This window comes from Lingula anatina, chromosome 5, assembly GCF_051362555.1.
Source record: "Lingula anatina isolate TDL-2025a chromosome 5, LinAna3.0, whole genome shotgun sequence".
In the NCBI taxonomy this organism is placed as follows: Eukaryota; Metazoa; Brachiopoda; class Lingulata; order Lingulida; family Lingulidae; genus Lingula; species Lingula anatina.
Genome location: NC_141771.1, coordinates 7,170,413 through 7,185,365, shown reverse-complemented (window position 1 = coordinate 7,185,365; position 14,953 = coordinate 7,170,413). Strand labels below are relative to the sequence as shown.

The 14,953-nt window shown below is 35.5% G+C and overlaps 1 protein-coding gene across 3 annotated transcripts in view; it reads left to right on the top strand.

Moving 5' to 3' along the window:
* The window catches only part of LOC106165629 (zinc finger MYND domain-containing protein 11), a 20,066-nt gene extending 5,113 nt beyond the window's left edge, over positions 1–14,953 (top strand). Inside the window, exons 2-16 of one of the 3 annotated variants that reach the window (XM_024075260.2) lie at positions 284–574; positions 875–1,018; positions 1,561–1,569; positions 4,774–4,854; positions 5,173–5,353; positions 5,762–5,817; positions 6,118–6,195; positions 6,516–6,634; positions 7,588–7,661; positions 8,097–8,338; positions 9,199–9,381; positions 9,791–9,871; positions 10,121–10,297; positions 10,644–10,829; positions 11,239–14,953. In XM_024075260.2, coding sequence (XP_023931028.1) covers positions 296–574; positions 875–1,018; positions 1,561–1,569; positions 4,774–4,854; positions 5,173–5,353; positions 5,762–5,817; positions 6,118–6,195; positions 6,516–6,634; positions 7,588–7,661; positions 8,097–8,338; positions 9,199–9,381; positions 9,791–9,871; positions 10,121–10,297; positions 10,644–10,829; positions 11,239–11,361 — 2,013 coding nt within the window. In that variant the 5' untranslated portion in view covers positions 284–295 and the 3' untranslated portion in view covers positions 11,362–14,953. Of the gene's footprint in view, positions 1–283; positions 575–874; positions 1,019–1,560; positions 1,570–4,773; positions 4,855–5,172; positions 5,354–5,761; positions 5,818–6,117; positions 6,196–6,515; positions 6,635–7,587; positions 7,662–8,096; positions 8,339–9,198; positions 9,382–9,790; positions 9,872–10,120; positions 10,298–10,643; positions 10,830–11,238 lie in introns of those variants that run through there. The other 2 variants (XM_087012853.1, XM_087012854.1) reach the window with 2 other exon arrangements.

Genomic DNA, 14,953 nt, shown 5'->3' with positions numbered 1-14,953 from the left:
TCAAAATGATAGCCCCTCAACTCTAATTTTGTTAACTAATTAGTAATTTCAGCAATCACACTTGACACAATAAGCTGTCACATCCAACACGGTCATTTGTCACACCCAACTTTATTTGCTACAACACTGGATGTGATAGTATTTTATTATAAATATAGCCAGCTGATAAGTTATGTAATCATCTATCACACCTGACACATTCAGCTGTCAAATCCAGCAAAATTAGACTATATGCCTAGCACATCCAGAATCTCTCGTGATATCTCTCTGTTATATATTCCAGCTGTCCGCCACCATGGTGAAACCTGTGAAGAGGCGCCAGGCTTCCACCATCATGGTGCAGCAATTATGGGAAGGAATACGAACCATCAAACATCACAAACAGGTCCCGAACATGGAACGTCTGGCTCGCTACATGGAGAGGGAATATGACACGCGGCCCTCTGAAACAGCCAATCAGCTTCACTTTGCTGTGATGGACGAGCTGGTTAAGTCGTACAAGGCAGTGGGGAAGAAGGGATCACGAGTTGGAGTGGAACAGGAGGGGTTTAAGCTGCCGGAGACAGATGATATGGTGAGGGTATGATATGATGAAGTGATAGGAGCTCCTAGGTTATTTCTTGATCAAGTTTTTTAATCTGTTGGTTACTGTCAAAATGCCCTTGCACTCGCCCAATAAGGCTGCTTCTACCTAAATCAAATTTTTGCTAAAATTTATGTCAATAAATTATATAAAAGCCAATAAGCAATACCAATAAGTTTTCCAATTTATTGGGCATGATGTGTTCCAATTTTCATAAAAGTAATAATTATAATTATGATGATAACGGATTTGTGAATTTAATGCATTGTAACTTGTAAAATATGATTTCAGCAAAAAGATGGTCATGATTGGTACTGCTTTAATTGCCACAAAACAGGAGAAGTTTTGCTCTGCGATAATTGTTGGAGGGTTTTTCACCCTTCTTGTACTGAAGAGGACTACAGTGGAGTTCGATTTGTTTGTGCCATATGCAAGGTACGTCTTTGAATAAATTTTGATATATTGGATATTGAAGTTTTTGTTTGACAACTAATTATAGTATTGACCAATTACCTTGAATCAGATGTCAGAATTTATAAGAATTCCAGTTTTAATCACATAGGAAGAAAACAAGATTTGATCAAGATTAAGGAATAATGATAAAAATATTGTTTACACACATTTATATGGTATAGCAAAAGTTGTATTATAATAGATTTCAGATATTAAGTCTTAACCACAATGATATATATATATATATTTTTTTTTGGCATATTGAATTATTTTAGTTGGTAATGTAAGTAAGACTTCACAGTAGATGTTATAATATGATTTATAAAAGTGCTGCTGGTCCAACAGATGAAACTAGCAACCCTTTAAATGTAGGCTAAACAGTGAAATGACTATAACAGTGCGTCCATAATACAGCAGGCTATGTTCACAATATTGACCCTGCATATTTATATAGATGATAACTATCTTCACTGTTTGGTCTGTCTGCTGACCTCTATGATTTCTTGTCTTTTCATGCTCATTAGGAAGACGAGGTAAAGTCACGTAATCTGTAGGGTGTGTTATATCTGGTGCATGCTCTGACCCTCCCTTCTCTCCTGACCTTGTTGTCAATGTGGTTGTTGTAGTTGTTGTTGTTATTGTTGTTGCTGTTGTTGTTCCACTATTGAAATCAGCACGTAAACCAGCATGCTTGTCAGGTCACTGGTGGCCAGTGTTTACTGTCATGGCATGCGCATTCAGAAATGGTCCAACTTGAGTCAGAAATGACCTTATTGTGGTTTGACTCGATATAAATAAATTTTGGCCCAATTTTTGGTCTTTTTTGGGGGAGGGACAAAGTGCTTTGTGTACTATTACTAATACGACCGCTTGTTAATGTCAGTTACTAGTAGACTACTTTTCAGTTCAAGTTGGACCTTCTCTGAATGCGACAGGGGCATGCATGAGGTCACTCTAAGATATTGTACTTATATAGAGGAATAGAAACAAAACTGAATGGTGATGTTCTTTTGGACCAAACTTATTATAAGCTATTTAGTACTCATATGTAGTATTATATACATATTACATGAATCTCTTGTGTTTACTAGTGTATGCATACGTGCTCTTGCATGTATACATATTGAAATGCATTCTAGTACATACACCTACACATGCACACACGACATATACATGCACACACCTGCTTACACTCGCACAAAAACATACTCAGTGGACTGACATCTTACTACTAGCACATACTACACAATTAATTTTTGAATCAAAATGTTCGGCAAATAAGTATATACATATATACATATAGAACCTCAATTTAGCTCACATTTGTTAAAGGAGCTATCATGGCTCTGTTTGTGTTCTGTATTTTCTCTCACTACATACTAGTAACAGTTTTGACTTGACACTTGGTATTGCATGTCTGAACACATCTGTGGAACACTCATTCTCTGTGTTTTAGCAGTATTGTCCCCATTCTACCTGTAGTGTGCATATGACCCCTGTGTGTGTTTGTTGGTTCTGGCTGGGGGAAATTATCCATCATATATATTTATTAGCAAGTAGCTAGCTGGTTTGCAAAACAGGTGACCTTTTTAGTTTTCTGTAAGTCTTAAATTGTGTACAAGTAGGGTAGTAAAGCTAATAAATAGATTTACCAGTAGGAGAGCTTGTTATGCACAAGAAATGTTATTAACGCCCTATAACAAACACACACACACACACACACACACACACACACACACACTAGCATATTATCATATATGCATGTGCTTGTATTCCTGTACACACGGGACATGCATGCATGCATACAAATTGTAGTGAATAGTGGAGGAACTATTAAGACTCTGAGAAACATCACAAATCCTATGTTATTCAAGATTCCATATTCACTTTTCCTGGTTGTATGTGTGGCTGAACATGCCCGCACACTACACAGGCAATGTAGGGCATATGTAAATTGAATAACGTTGACACAGATTTTACTGTAGATTGTTCAGTGGTAGATACCAGTAGCCACCCTCATGATTAAGCTTTGTACATACATGTATTTATAAATACACACATATATTTATGCATTTATAGATCTACTTGACCTATTGTAAAGATCTATATATAAATTTTATACATATCCAGTATCACAGATGTATGCGTACTCTTATAGATATGTATCATTCTGTGCATTGCATAGTGAGTATTAAGAAAAAGCTTTGCCATCACTTGGGTATTATTATAATTATTTATTTATATCTGAATTACTTGTTTATGATGACCTGCTTCTTCCTAGTAATAATATAGTCATTGTTTTTCTCAGCCCTTGCTTTATCTTGTAGAACCATTAGTATAGCAGCTGTGTTCACATCAGGGTTATATTAGGGTGCTTTTGCAATGTCGCAAGTGGGGTTCATCTCAGAGATAATTACATTATACCCAGCTAAATATGATGAAACATGACACTTGCAGAAAAGAAAAAAAAAGTTGTTTAAGTGTAATTCTCCATATACATGAAAAGAGAGCTAGGGGATGCCATGAAGTGCATATTGGCATAAATTTAAAAAGGATATCAGATGGTTGACAACCCTTATGAAAAAGTCCTATTGGATTTTTCGTAAGGGAAGGAACAGATAATAGCCTATCATTAACCAGCAAGTGTGGCTTTCTGCCCCGATTATTAAATATTAAATAATAGACATGATGCAGTTCAGGTTGACGAGGTGTAGGTGACAACCACCAGAGGGTGCTGCATGCATGTTGCCAATGAGTTTTGTTTCTGGCTGTGCTCATGCCATAGCTCATCCTGCATTGCATTTACTCTGGTATGCAAAATACACAAAGCCAGTGTTTGACTGGGTTCCCATGCCTAGATCGATCCATCTGGACTGACCTATCTCCCTGGGGGGTTCATGCTAAATTGCTATCAGCTGAAGAGACTTAAAAAATTGTTCTGCTCCCTGAATCTAGGTCTCAAAAATGTGCAGTGACAGGCCACATTGCGTGTATTAGTCTTTACCATAACCTCTTGGTTGGTTGGAGTTGATAAGATCATTACTATAAATAGAAACAGGGTCAGGGTGACCTACTTTTTCAGTTTTATTGATGTTGTTTCGGTGTGGTCACTTCATTGTCATGGTGACGGGTGGCACCACATAACATATAATGGCTGTCTGTTAAATCTTTGGTTTGGGGCTATTAACTAAGTGGGCTTAAACCTTATTGATGGATTTGTCAGCATAATCATTAATGTCTATATTATACAAGCAGATTTTCATGAAAGATCCCCGTTTAAACTTATGTACCATAATCATTTGACGATGTCCAATAATTATTCTTTGTGAATTGAAGGACATAAATGTAAAAAGATATTTGACGGAATATGCTCTTGCAGTTGATGTTAAATTTGAAAACTTAATAAGATATATGGAGATAAAGAATGCATAGATCTATGTACTGGATGAAAGACATTGATGTCAATTTGTAATCAGTCTACTGTTGACTTCTTTTGTGGAAAATAAATTGATTTGTAGCACCATAAAATTAATCAAATATGATGGAACATATGAATATCAAGTTTGTATAGGTCATTGACATTTTTTCTCAGATGTCATCCCTGTGTCATCTGCATGCAAATGTTAATTTTTTCTGTTATTTTTAAATAAATTGAACGTATTAAATATAAAATATGTGTTGCAATCAAAATATGCTTATGTTGTTAATCATGATGGATATCTTGTCTCTATTTGCAGGCTGGAAGAAAGAGGAGCAAATTAAAGAGGAAAGAATTGAATCAGTTGTTGTCTTTTACTGCCTTGAGGTTGAAGGAAAAGGTATGTTTGAGTTTTAAAAATGGCTTTTAAACAACATATAGTTTGAAAATACTTTCATTTGTTCAGGTCTTTGACTTTATTGTACAGGGACCAAAGAAGATGATATAAGTTTTAAGTTGTAACAGTCACAGTAATTGTATTTATGATGATTTAAAAGTCTTCTTTTCTTTATAAGACGATGTCTGTTTGCATCATTTTGATATTTTAGATTCTGTGTAGGTGTTGCACAACCCTTTTAGGATGACTCCTGATTACACCCACTTAATGTAACAATTATTGCACCACATGATAATGTATATATAATTTCTCTTCCCTCAGACTCGTGAGCTCCACCGTATGGGGACCAAGGAAGACGAGGAGAAATTTGAGCTGTTGCTGTACAGCCCCATGGACCTGAGCCGTATGGAGGACAAGGTGCAACAGCAAGACTATAACTTTGTGGAGGAGTTCCAGGCTGATGCTGAGAACGTGCTGCATAATGTGGTCTTGTGTTATGGGGGTGAGTGATTCCCCTTCCCACCACTCTCTCTCTCTCTCTCTCTCTCTCTCTCTCTCTCTCTCTCTCTCTCTCTCCCTCCCTCCCTCCCTCCCTCCCTCCCTCCCTCCCTCCATCCATCCATCCATCCATCATGGTCAGATTTTCAAGTTTATGTTGATGGATATCTATTTTTTCTGTCGAAAGTGGAGGATGGATCAACATAGATAATTTGGAAGACTGCCAGAAAATATCTCTGGATCCACCCCTGCTCTTTCTCTCTATTGAATTAATGGTTTGGCTTTGACACTGTCTTTTTAAATAATACTTCAGTAATTCTTTTGTCCTTTTAAAATTATTTAGAAAAATAGTAAACATATTTAATTTAATTAAGATTCTTGATTTGATACTATAGCAGCATTTCTATTTCAGAGTATCATGGTATGTCTGATCTTGCGCGCATCATGGTGAAAGACTGTATTTATGATGTAAGTAATAAGGGAGACAGTAACTAGGTCAATGTGACCTAATTTCTTTGTTATACACTGCAAAGATTGCCATGTTGTATTTTAAGCTTTGTGTAATGGAAAGTTTTAAAAAGTGGAAACAAATTAAATTTTCTGCTTCAGTTAAATGTACAGACTCTTTTAAGTGAGCTTTAAGCTTCGTAGCTTGACAGAAATTATGGTCCAGATTGAGGGGAAAATATTAAAAATTTCCAGTTATTTGCCAGTTTTGTAAACACCAGTAATCAAATTCAACTGCTCATGGTCTTCTTTTACTTACAGTTGGAAGAAGTGAAACGTTGCAGCGACTGTTATAAGATGAGCAATTTGAAGCCCAAAGATTGGTTTTGCCGACCCTGTGTGAGTACATGGTTCAGTGGTTGTGTAGTCTAATGGTGTCACATCTGGCAATGATTAAATGCAGTATTGTATTTAAAATAAATTCAGATGTTATATCAGGCTTTACTTACATTGTCATACTTTCTTGTCCAGTTGAAAAGCTTAATTTTACGCCAGTTAAAAGAATATATTCACACATCATAGAAAAACAATTATTTATTTATTTATTTATGTGTCATTAAGATTAATTAAATGATGCAAAAGCCAGTTGATTTCATCAGCAACTTGAATATCCCATACTTGAACAAAATTTTAATCATTCTAAACTGTGACAATTGCAGAACCCCCCTCATGACATTGTATGGGCCAAACAGAAAGGCTACAGCTACTGGCCTGCCAAAGTAATACGTGTGGTGGACAATAACTATGATGTCAGGTTCTTTGGAGCTTTCCATCAAAGGTAAGGATGGTAATGATGCAACAGAAAAATAATTATACTTGATTTGTAAAACAATGTTATATTAGTGATGTCCGAAAAATAAACAATTTCTTGAGAGTTCTTCAATGTGATTTATAATGTTGAAAATAAGATTTGTGACAGAGAAAAGAAAGTTTTAAAAGATACTCTTAGACTGCATTCCCATAGATTTAAGATCGATCTACCCCCCTGGGGAGTCTCACTAGATTGGTATCAGCTTAACAGGCTTAAATGTCTGCCCTGCCAACTAAAAGCTGTAAGGGGGTAATTAACTATAGTGCGCGCTGACAGCAATTTAGCGTGAACCTTCAGGGAGTTAGGTTGATCCAGATGGATCGATCTGAATCTCTGGGAATGCAGTCTTAAAAAATTAGAAGTAGACATACTTAATTCTTTTTCAGAATGTTTCTACACAATGAAAGCACATGCCCTTACTGAAATTCCCTGTGTGTCCTTTAGGACATCTAATAGGAAACTGGCCCAAAATCTTTTAGCGTCCTATAGAACAGATGTTTCATATAAGACGTCTGATAGAATTCCTAGACAGTCCAATTCACCTGGTAGGATACATATAATGTCCTGCAGAGTCCTGTAGGATTCCTATAGAGTCACACAGAGTCCTGTAGGATTCCCATAGAGTCACACAGAGTCCTGTAGGATTCCTGTTGAGTCACACAGAGTCCTGTAGGATTCCTATAAAGTCACACAGAGTCCTGTAGGATTCCCATAGAGTCACACAGAGTCCTGTAAGAGTCAGGTAGAGCCCTTAGAGTATTGCTAAATTCCTGTAGAGCCCCTTAGAGTCCTGTACAGAAATTTTCTTAAGTGTGGAATCTGTTTTTAGTCCTGCCCCATGCTATGTGCAGACCCTGACTTGATGATGATGAGAATACTTGAATTGTTTTTGTAGTTCAAATATGATTTTTTGATTTTAGGGCTACGCTCCCTGAAACCTCTATCAAACCCATTGAGGTCAGCGTCAGCACACTTGGCATTAAGAAAACACCAGGTAGGTTTTTTTTATATAAAGTTTTATTCAGTCAAACCAATCCAAACTAAATCATGGTTGCATGAATTTCGATCTTGTTAACAGTTGAATTTTTTAGCATTTTGGAAAATGACTTATAGTTATATCTCATAAAAATGTTTTGTACTGTATAAATTTAAGTCAGTTCATCATGTATTTCGCTTAACAAATTTAGCATACTGGCTCCATAAACTCTTTAACCTCTCTATTTAATCATAGTGCATGTCACTTTTGAATTATTGATTAATAAGCCATAAATATAATTAAACGGAACGTATCTCTGTTGTATGAAAATATTTCTTGAGGTTAAGAAAAAAGATAAAAAGTTAAGTGCATTGATTTTTATTTGGAAGAATTTTCTGAAGCAAGGAAATACACCTTATATATTTAAATTCTCGTACTTCTTTCATTTTTTAGGTTTTGTAAAATCATGTCACGAACTTGAAAGGTACCAAAAGATTTTGGAAAAGTTTAAAAAAGACTATCCAAATGGGCCTCCAGAGGAGGAGAGTGACATAGAAGACCCGCCATATTTGAATCTGGAAGATGTCATGGTAACAACAAAGAAACGGAAGGGAGACAAACGAAGAAAGAAAGAGAAGGTGAAAAAGAAGAAGAAGGAAAAGGAGAAAAAGGCGAGAAGAAAGAGAAAAGCAGAGGTGAAGGAAAATATTAAAAAATTGTACAGTATTTAAATCTAAATTTCATTCTGTTTTTTATTTATTTTTTTCCTCAATTTGGCTCTTTTGGTCAAGGTTGAATTAACTGTGAATTAAATGTTGATGCTGTCTTTGTCAGTTTTCTCGGTCACAGAATTTCAGACTTGTTGACTTGGACTATTTACATTACTTAAGTCAGCATAGGATGTTGACTGAGGCCAAATACTGATTTTTGAATTTAAAAAAGTTAACGTGTTGTCCTTACATTGAAGTCAAAGTGCACGGTATGTTGACCTGAAACAAATACCAAAGCAGCTTTCATGTCAGTAACAAGGGATCTGTCTGTATTCCATCCTTAGCATTCTGTTTTTAGCAGTTGACAAAATATTAGCCCAGACATGAGCTTTTTCCGTGGAAACACGGAATTCTGCATTTTTTAATTCAAATCGTAAGGCAGATCCCAGACCCCCAGCCGGTTAGGTGTTGTGTCCTATGAAAAATGTTCAGAGGTTTTCAAGCCAGACACTGCCAATTTATAAGAATTTGCTGACATTTTCCCCATTGTCTGCCATATAATTCTGCTGTGTTAAATAGCACATGCCCCAAGCAAAACTTTCATCAAGCAGTAAAAAGCAAACTTCTGATAATGAATAGTGTAATGTCCCATGTAGTGTAATTATATGGCAGGACCTCTTGAAAAGGAATGCAAAAGATGAAATGCCAAGGTAGAATGCTCAATTTGAAAAAGGAATTTAGTATCTAAACAAAACTAATAATATTTATGTCAGAGTGTACGTGGGACAAAAGATTTTTTTAATGAATAATTTATCACATATTTAACACCCCCATATTTTCTTCAGGTTGATGCAGCAGACGAAGAAGAGGAAGAAGCTGGAGATATTTCAGAGGAAGAGGAAGAAGATGAAGAGTATGAACCTCCAAGAAAGGCCACCAAGAGAGAGAAGAAGACCCCAGGCAGGAAAGGGAAGAGAAAGAAGGTGGATGACGTGGATGTTAGCAGCTCCAACGCTGACCTGGAGGAGGTAGGGGGTGGAAATGCCTGTTCACATCAGGCCAAGTTTAAACTGGAAACAGACCAACTGACATCACTATTAATAATAATTATTATAATTGGAGGATGGTATAACAAAGGCATAATGAGCTAACACAAATTTTGTGTTAATTTGTCTGATTTAAGTATGTCTTTACAGGCAGATTAATTGATAGCCAGGTTAAACTTTGTAAACTATTGATAGAAGTTATGGCAGAGCTCTACAGTTTTTGGTGCAACCTCGGTCTTAATAACACTAACAACTTGATGATAAATGAAATTTGTGTACAGGGTGCATTTAAAATGGACTTAAATTCCTTTTTTTTTAATGGACTACAATTTCATTTCTATTCCATAATAATAATACTAATAACAATAATAATAATACATATGATTTTCAGGTTGAGACACCAGAGGATGCCAATCTAGTCACATCTAGTGAAGATAAAGTTCCCCCCGTCTCCAGCTCTCTTATAAAGAAAGTAAGTCATGGCACACATACAATACTGTTGTGATGGCTTAGTAGGCTTAAAGCATGTTTCTGCATGCCACAAAGCAAGCAGAAAAATCTGTTCAAATATAATTTTTGGGTAACATGAAATGTTACATTTTGGTTTTTCTTTAAGTTATATTATTTGAAACCATATGGTGGTATTGGGGCAGGTTTTGCGGCAAAAAAAATTGACTTCATATGAATCTTTAACTTGGTTGTTAATTCTCTCACTTCATAGCAAACAGCAGGCAGCAAGTCCCCAGTGAAAGGCACCCAGACGGAGAGTGAGGTGACGCCCTCTAATGGATGTAATTGTGAGGAGAAGTATGCCAAAATCATGAAGGACACGCGGGATCAGCTGGAGAAAAAACACAAGGAAGAGAAAGAAAGAGTGAAAAAAGATTTGTCTGAGAAGGTCAGTTGACATATTTCGAAAGGGGATTTTATTACTGGTTAAATTTCTAATTAAAAATCAAATTAACGTAGAAATGTAGAGCAAATTTGAGAGATTAATGATTAGTCCCTGTCTCTCCTTCTCTTCCCCTTGTCATTGAAAGTCAAATTCTTGATCTGCAAATTTAATAAAGGATTTTATAAAATGACAATTTTTATACTACATTTATTATATTCATTTATACATTTATGCAAACTTTTTTGCACAAATTCAGTTATGAGGTGGTCACTCCTACAGAGAAGCCCCAATACTTAATTCGTCATCTGATAATCATAACTGTATTCTTTATCTCTGATCTGTATTGTAGATGCAGAAAGAGTTTGAAGAGGACAAGCAGCAGGCGGTGTCGCGGGCTGTGGCAAATAACCAGCGTGAAATAGAGCGTGTTCGCAAGCAGACTGAGGAGAAATGTCGCGAGCAGTACATGGAGGAAATGAAGAAACTGGCCCAGAAACACAAGGAGGCCATCTCAGCAGTGAAGAAAAAACAATGGGTGAGTGGAATAAATACAGTGCAAGTTTGCAAGGTGTTTTTAATATGCATGAGTGTACATGTAAGGTTGGGGCAGGTAGCAAATACATCTTGCTGGCAATTGGTCTGTCTGATTTATATACCAAGGCAGATGTTAAAAACAAGAGACCCAGACATGTATGTTGCATTTACCTGACTTTCATGGATGGCGTTACAATTTTAAAATTAATTTCTGTATTTTCAATGTTTGTCAGTAGACAATTACCAATTACCATGTCATTGCTTTGAGTCTTCTTCAGTTTTCACTTTTTTTTGACAGGCCTTGTAAGTCAAATAGATCTGATATAGATTATTGTCATCATCTCATCTGTAATAATTATTTAATTATATCAATCCATTTCATGAACACCCATTTCTCCCCACAATTCCAGTGTTACAACTGCGAGGAGGAAGCCATGTACCACTGCTGCTGGAACACCTCGTACTGCAGCATCAAGTGTCAGCAGGAACACTGGCATAAGGAACACAAGAAAGTCTGCAGGAGGAAGAGATAGAGATGAGAGCACAGTATATACATGTATATTCCTTCAAAATGGGGCAGGTTATATAACCTTGTTAATATAGCCGTCTGGGATACATATTGTAGTGTGTCTTCTCTCTCTTTAGTATATATAATAAATATATGGTTTGTACATGTGTAGTAGGTTCAGTGAGGAGGTTCTGACAGTTTAACAGGTCTGCTGGAAGATGGACAGAATTACTGGAGAACAGTTTTGAAATGTGGAAGACATGTTTTGATCTCTTGCCGGACTTTTGGAGACAGTCAGCTTTTATAGCAGGCCCTGCTCCTGAGATACTGATAGAACTGAGTCAAAGTTCCAGGCAGATAACAGATGCTGTCATGAGTAGGTCAGATTTTGGCCTCTAAGAAAGTGGATACTAGGAGATGTGGTATACTGGAAAGTAAATCAGTTTATATGCACTACACCCACACAAAAACCCTCTAAGTGAAACTGCAGTATATATATTTATATAGGTCTGGAGGACCCTGTTTGCAACCATATTGGCATATATATGTGTCACATACAAACACACATACACACATCTGTATATTTTTTAGAATTTTTAGATGCCCAGATATAGGCTTCTGTATATACATAAATATATTTGAGCTTCATGCCTGACCATGGTATTTGGTGATACACGTTCTGGGTCAGCAGGCACTGAATTAGCCCCAACTTGGACCTGGTTCCTCTCTACCCAATGATGTAGGTCACTGTGTAATCTATGTTCTATGGAGGCAAAACCTGAACTGTATAGCTGATACACCATGTGACATCATTGTCCCGGTATGGGATGCATTACAACATGCAGTGACTGGGAAACTGAATGCACTGTTGGCTGCATTCACATCAGGATTTTCCTAGACTATAATCAGAGACCAGTTGATGTCATCTGATGACCAGATTACAAGGACGTATCTGACTGCTGTATATCCCATATTAACCAATCTGGCCGATTATCTTGTGGTGTTATCGTTGCTGGTGTTAAGTCGATCCTTATTTCAACTGGTCATGTATTTTGTAGTTTTATGCTCATGTGACTTTACAAGGGCACATTTCAAGATGACACATGACATGCCATGACATCACCTGTCATGTTATGGAGTCGCGTCATGCATTTTAGGTTACTTGTCCTAATGGCCAGTGCTCTGTCAGTCCAGGGCCATAGCATTCATTTAGCTTGCTGCTTATGAAGAAGTTTTTAGGCAAATGGATAATTTTAATGGCCTTTTAATTGTTTTAGGAAAACTTTTTACAGCAGGTCCGTGGTTTTTATAATTTTAAGTTTACTGACATGTTAAGGCTTGATTTTATGAACTTTTTACTTGAGTCTCATTTGATTTTAAAATCATTATTTGGGTAACGAGACAAGATATCTGTAAAAGAAACTTTAAGTTTTCTTCCCTTCACAGTCATTCAATGGGTAAGACCATGTAACAAATGAACAACCATATATATATATATATATATATATATATATATATATATATATATTCTTTAAATCTTAAGTGAAAAATTTTCAGGAAATGTATTTCTGAAAAGAAATATGCCTCCAGGTAAAAATTGTGGTAACTGTTAATTATAATATGAATGGAAGTGTCCTTAATTGTAAATCTTTATTCTAATGTGAGATAATTAAAATAAGACATCAATTTGGTTTGAAGATAATTAAAGTGATTCATGCTTTATTATTATTATTTATGCCTTTTTGCTAAGGCTGTATTTCTTTAAAATTAGGGCATATTTTTTTCTATATAATAATACAAAACCATTAAGACTGCATTCAGTACACAAGTGTTTTTGAAAAAAAATAATTCATGTATGTTATATTTTATGGCATTTAAGTTTTTCCTGCGCCTTGCAGAACTTGTGTAGAAATGTGATGTACTGTCTTTTGGGCATTTCACATTGCATCCAGACTCTGTTTACCATGGTGAGTAAAATTTGTGGTCAGTAAAAAAAAAAATTGTCCATAGGGCTTGGTTGTAAGACCAGGTGCATTGAGGGTGACACATAAAGTTCTTTGTGAAACTGCCCTTAGCGAAATATCAGGCCCGATGCAGATTTGCAGCAAATTTACTGCGATATGCCTGCAAATTAGCAGCAATAAAATTTTTCTTGCAAACGCCAGCAAGCTAGCTGCTGCAAGCTTTTAATTTTGCTAGGGGTGGTATGCTGTTATTATTTATTATTATTTTTTTTTATTTTTTTTTAAACACCCAGAACTTTGCTGTATATCTTTCACGGTTCACTGTAATTCACTATTGTACTACCAAGCTGAAGCATTGAGTTTTGTTCAAATGTGGTTGTAAAAGTTTTAAAGTCACAAGTGCAAATTAAAGTAAATAGATATATTTATAACTTAACAATATTTTATTAACATATTTTAGAATAGATTGCTTTTTTTTTTTTTTCAGAAATGTTAAGATGTCAATTTAGATTCTTCTTAACATAAATCTTGTTTTAATTATACTAGTGATGCCTTCTGTTTGTAAGGGACAGAAATGATTTAAAGAAACTCCAAGTAGTTCATTGATTTGTCACAATGCAGCTAGAGGTCTCTCCTGTGGCACCAATCCAAAGCTCATAATCAAGACAGGCTGCAGTCCAGAGTTTGCAGTAAAAAGGTCATTCGTTTTATTAGTTAAATTGTTTTAAAGTGTAAATAAGCCCCTTCACTGGTTGTAAATATTTATAGATTGTACTGTTTCACGGAACAATGTTTTTTATTGAAAAAATTCAGATAAATCTTTTAAATAGCATTTTATTAATTAAAGACCATTGTTTGTATAGAAGTACGTAATTTTCATCTGTGTGACAGGTTGCCAGAAAATGAAAGGCAATTATTTATTATCGGTGCTTTGGTCTCAAAAGCTGAAAATAATAGAATGTTTTGCATTAATCTCTTCTTGTAAGATACAACAGTTATGTTGGAAAACTTCTTTTTAAAGATATAATATTTTTCCTCATTTTTTTTTACTCCTTTAAACTTTATAGTTATTCATTCATTTTGTATGGGCAGATGTAAGAGAAAGATTCACAAATGTGATTTTGGCTACATGTTGAGCATTGTCGTTGTAAAAACTGGTATTTTTGTGGTAGGATAAAAGTATGATAATGCAACTTAGTGTCAATTGTATGATCTTAAGAAATAATGGTTCTTCTCAAGAAAAATTAAAAATAGAATAGATCTAATTAAAATTTCAGATGGCTTTGAAACTTATGATTCTTCAGTATGTGCATTGAAGTAAAATTTAGGTCCAGTCATTTATATATTCATAAACAGATTTTTGTAAATGTAATAGTAAATCACAAATTAGTCAGAATAAATGTACACTGTATGCTACTTAGTACACAACTCACCTTTAGCGACAATAGGTGAGTCAGCAATATTTTATGCCATGCCGCTTTATGACACGTCGTGCAGTAACAAGTACCTGTTGGGGATATAAACGTGATCAAAATCTGTATCAAAAATGCTAATACATTATGTTGTATATCACCTACTAGAAGTACAACTAAGATGTATGTACGTGCTTTTTGAAAATGTAATAAACAGTCATGTAGTATTGACCCACGTGGA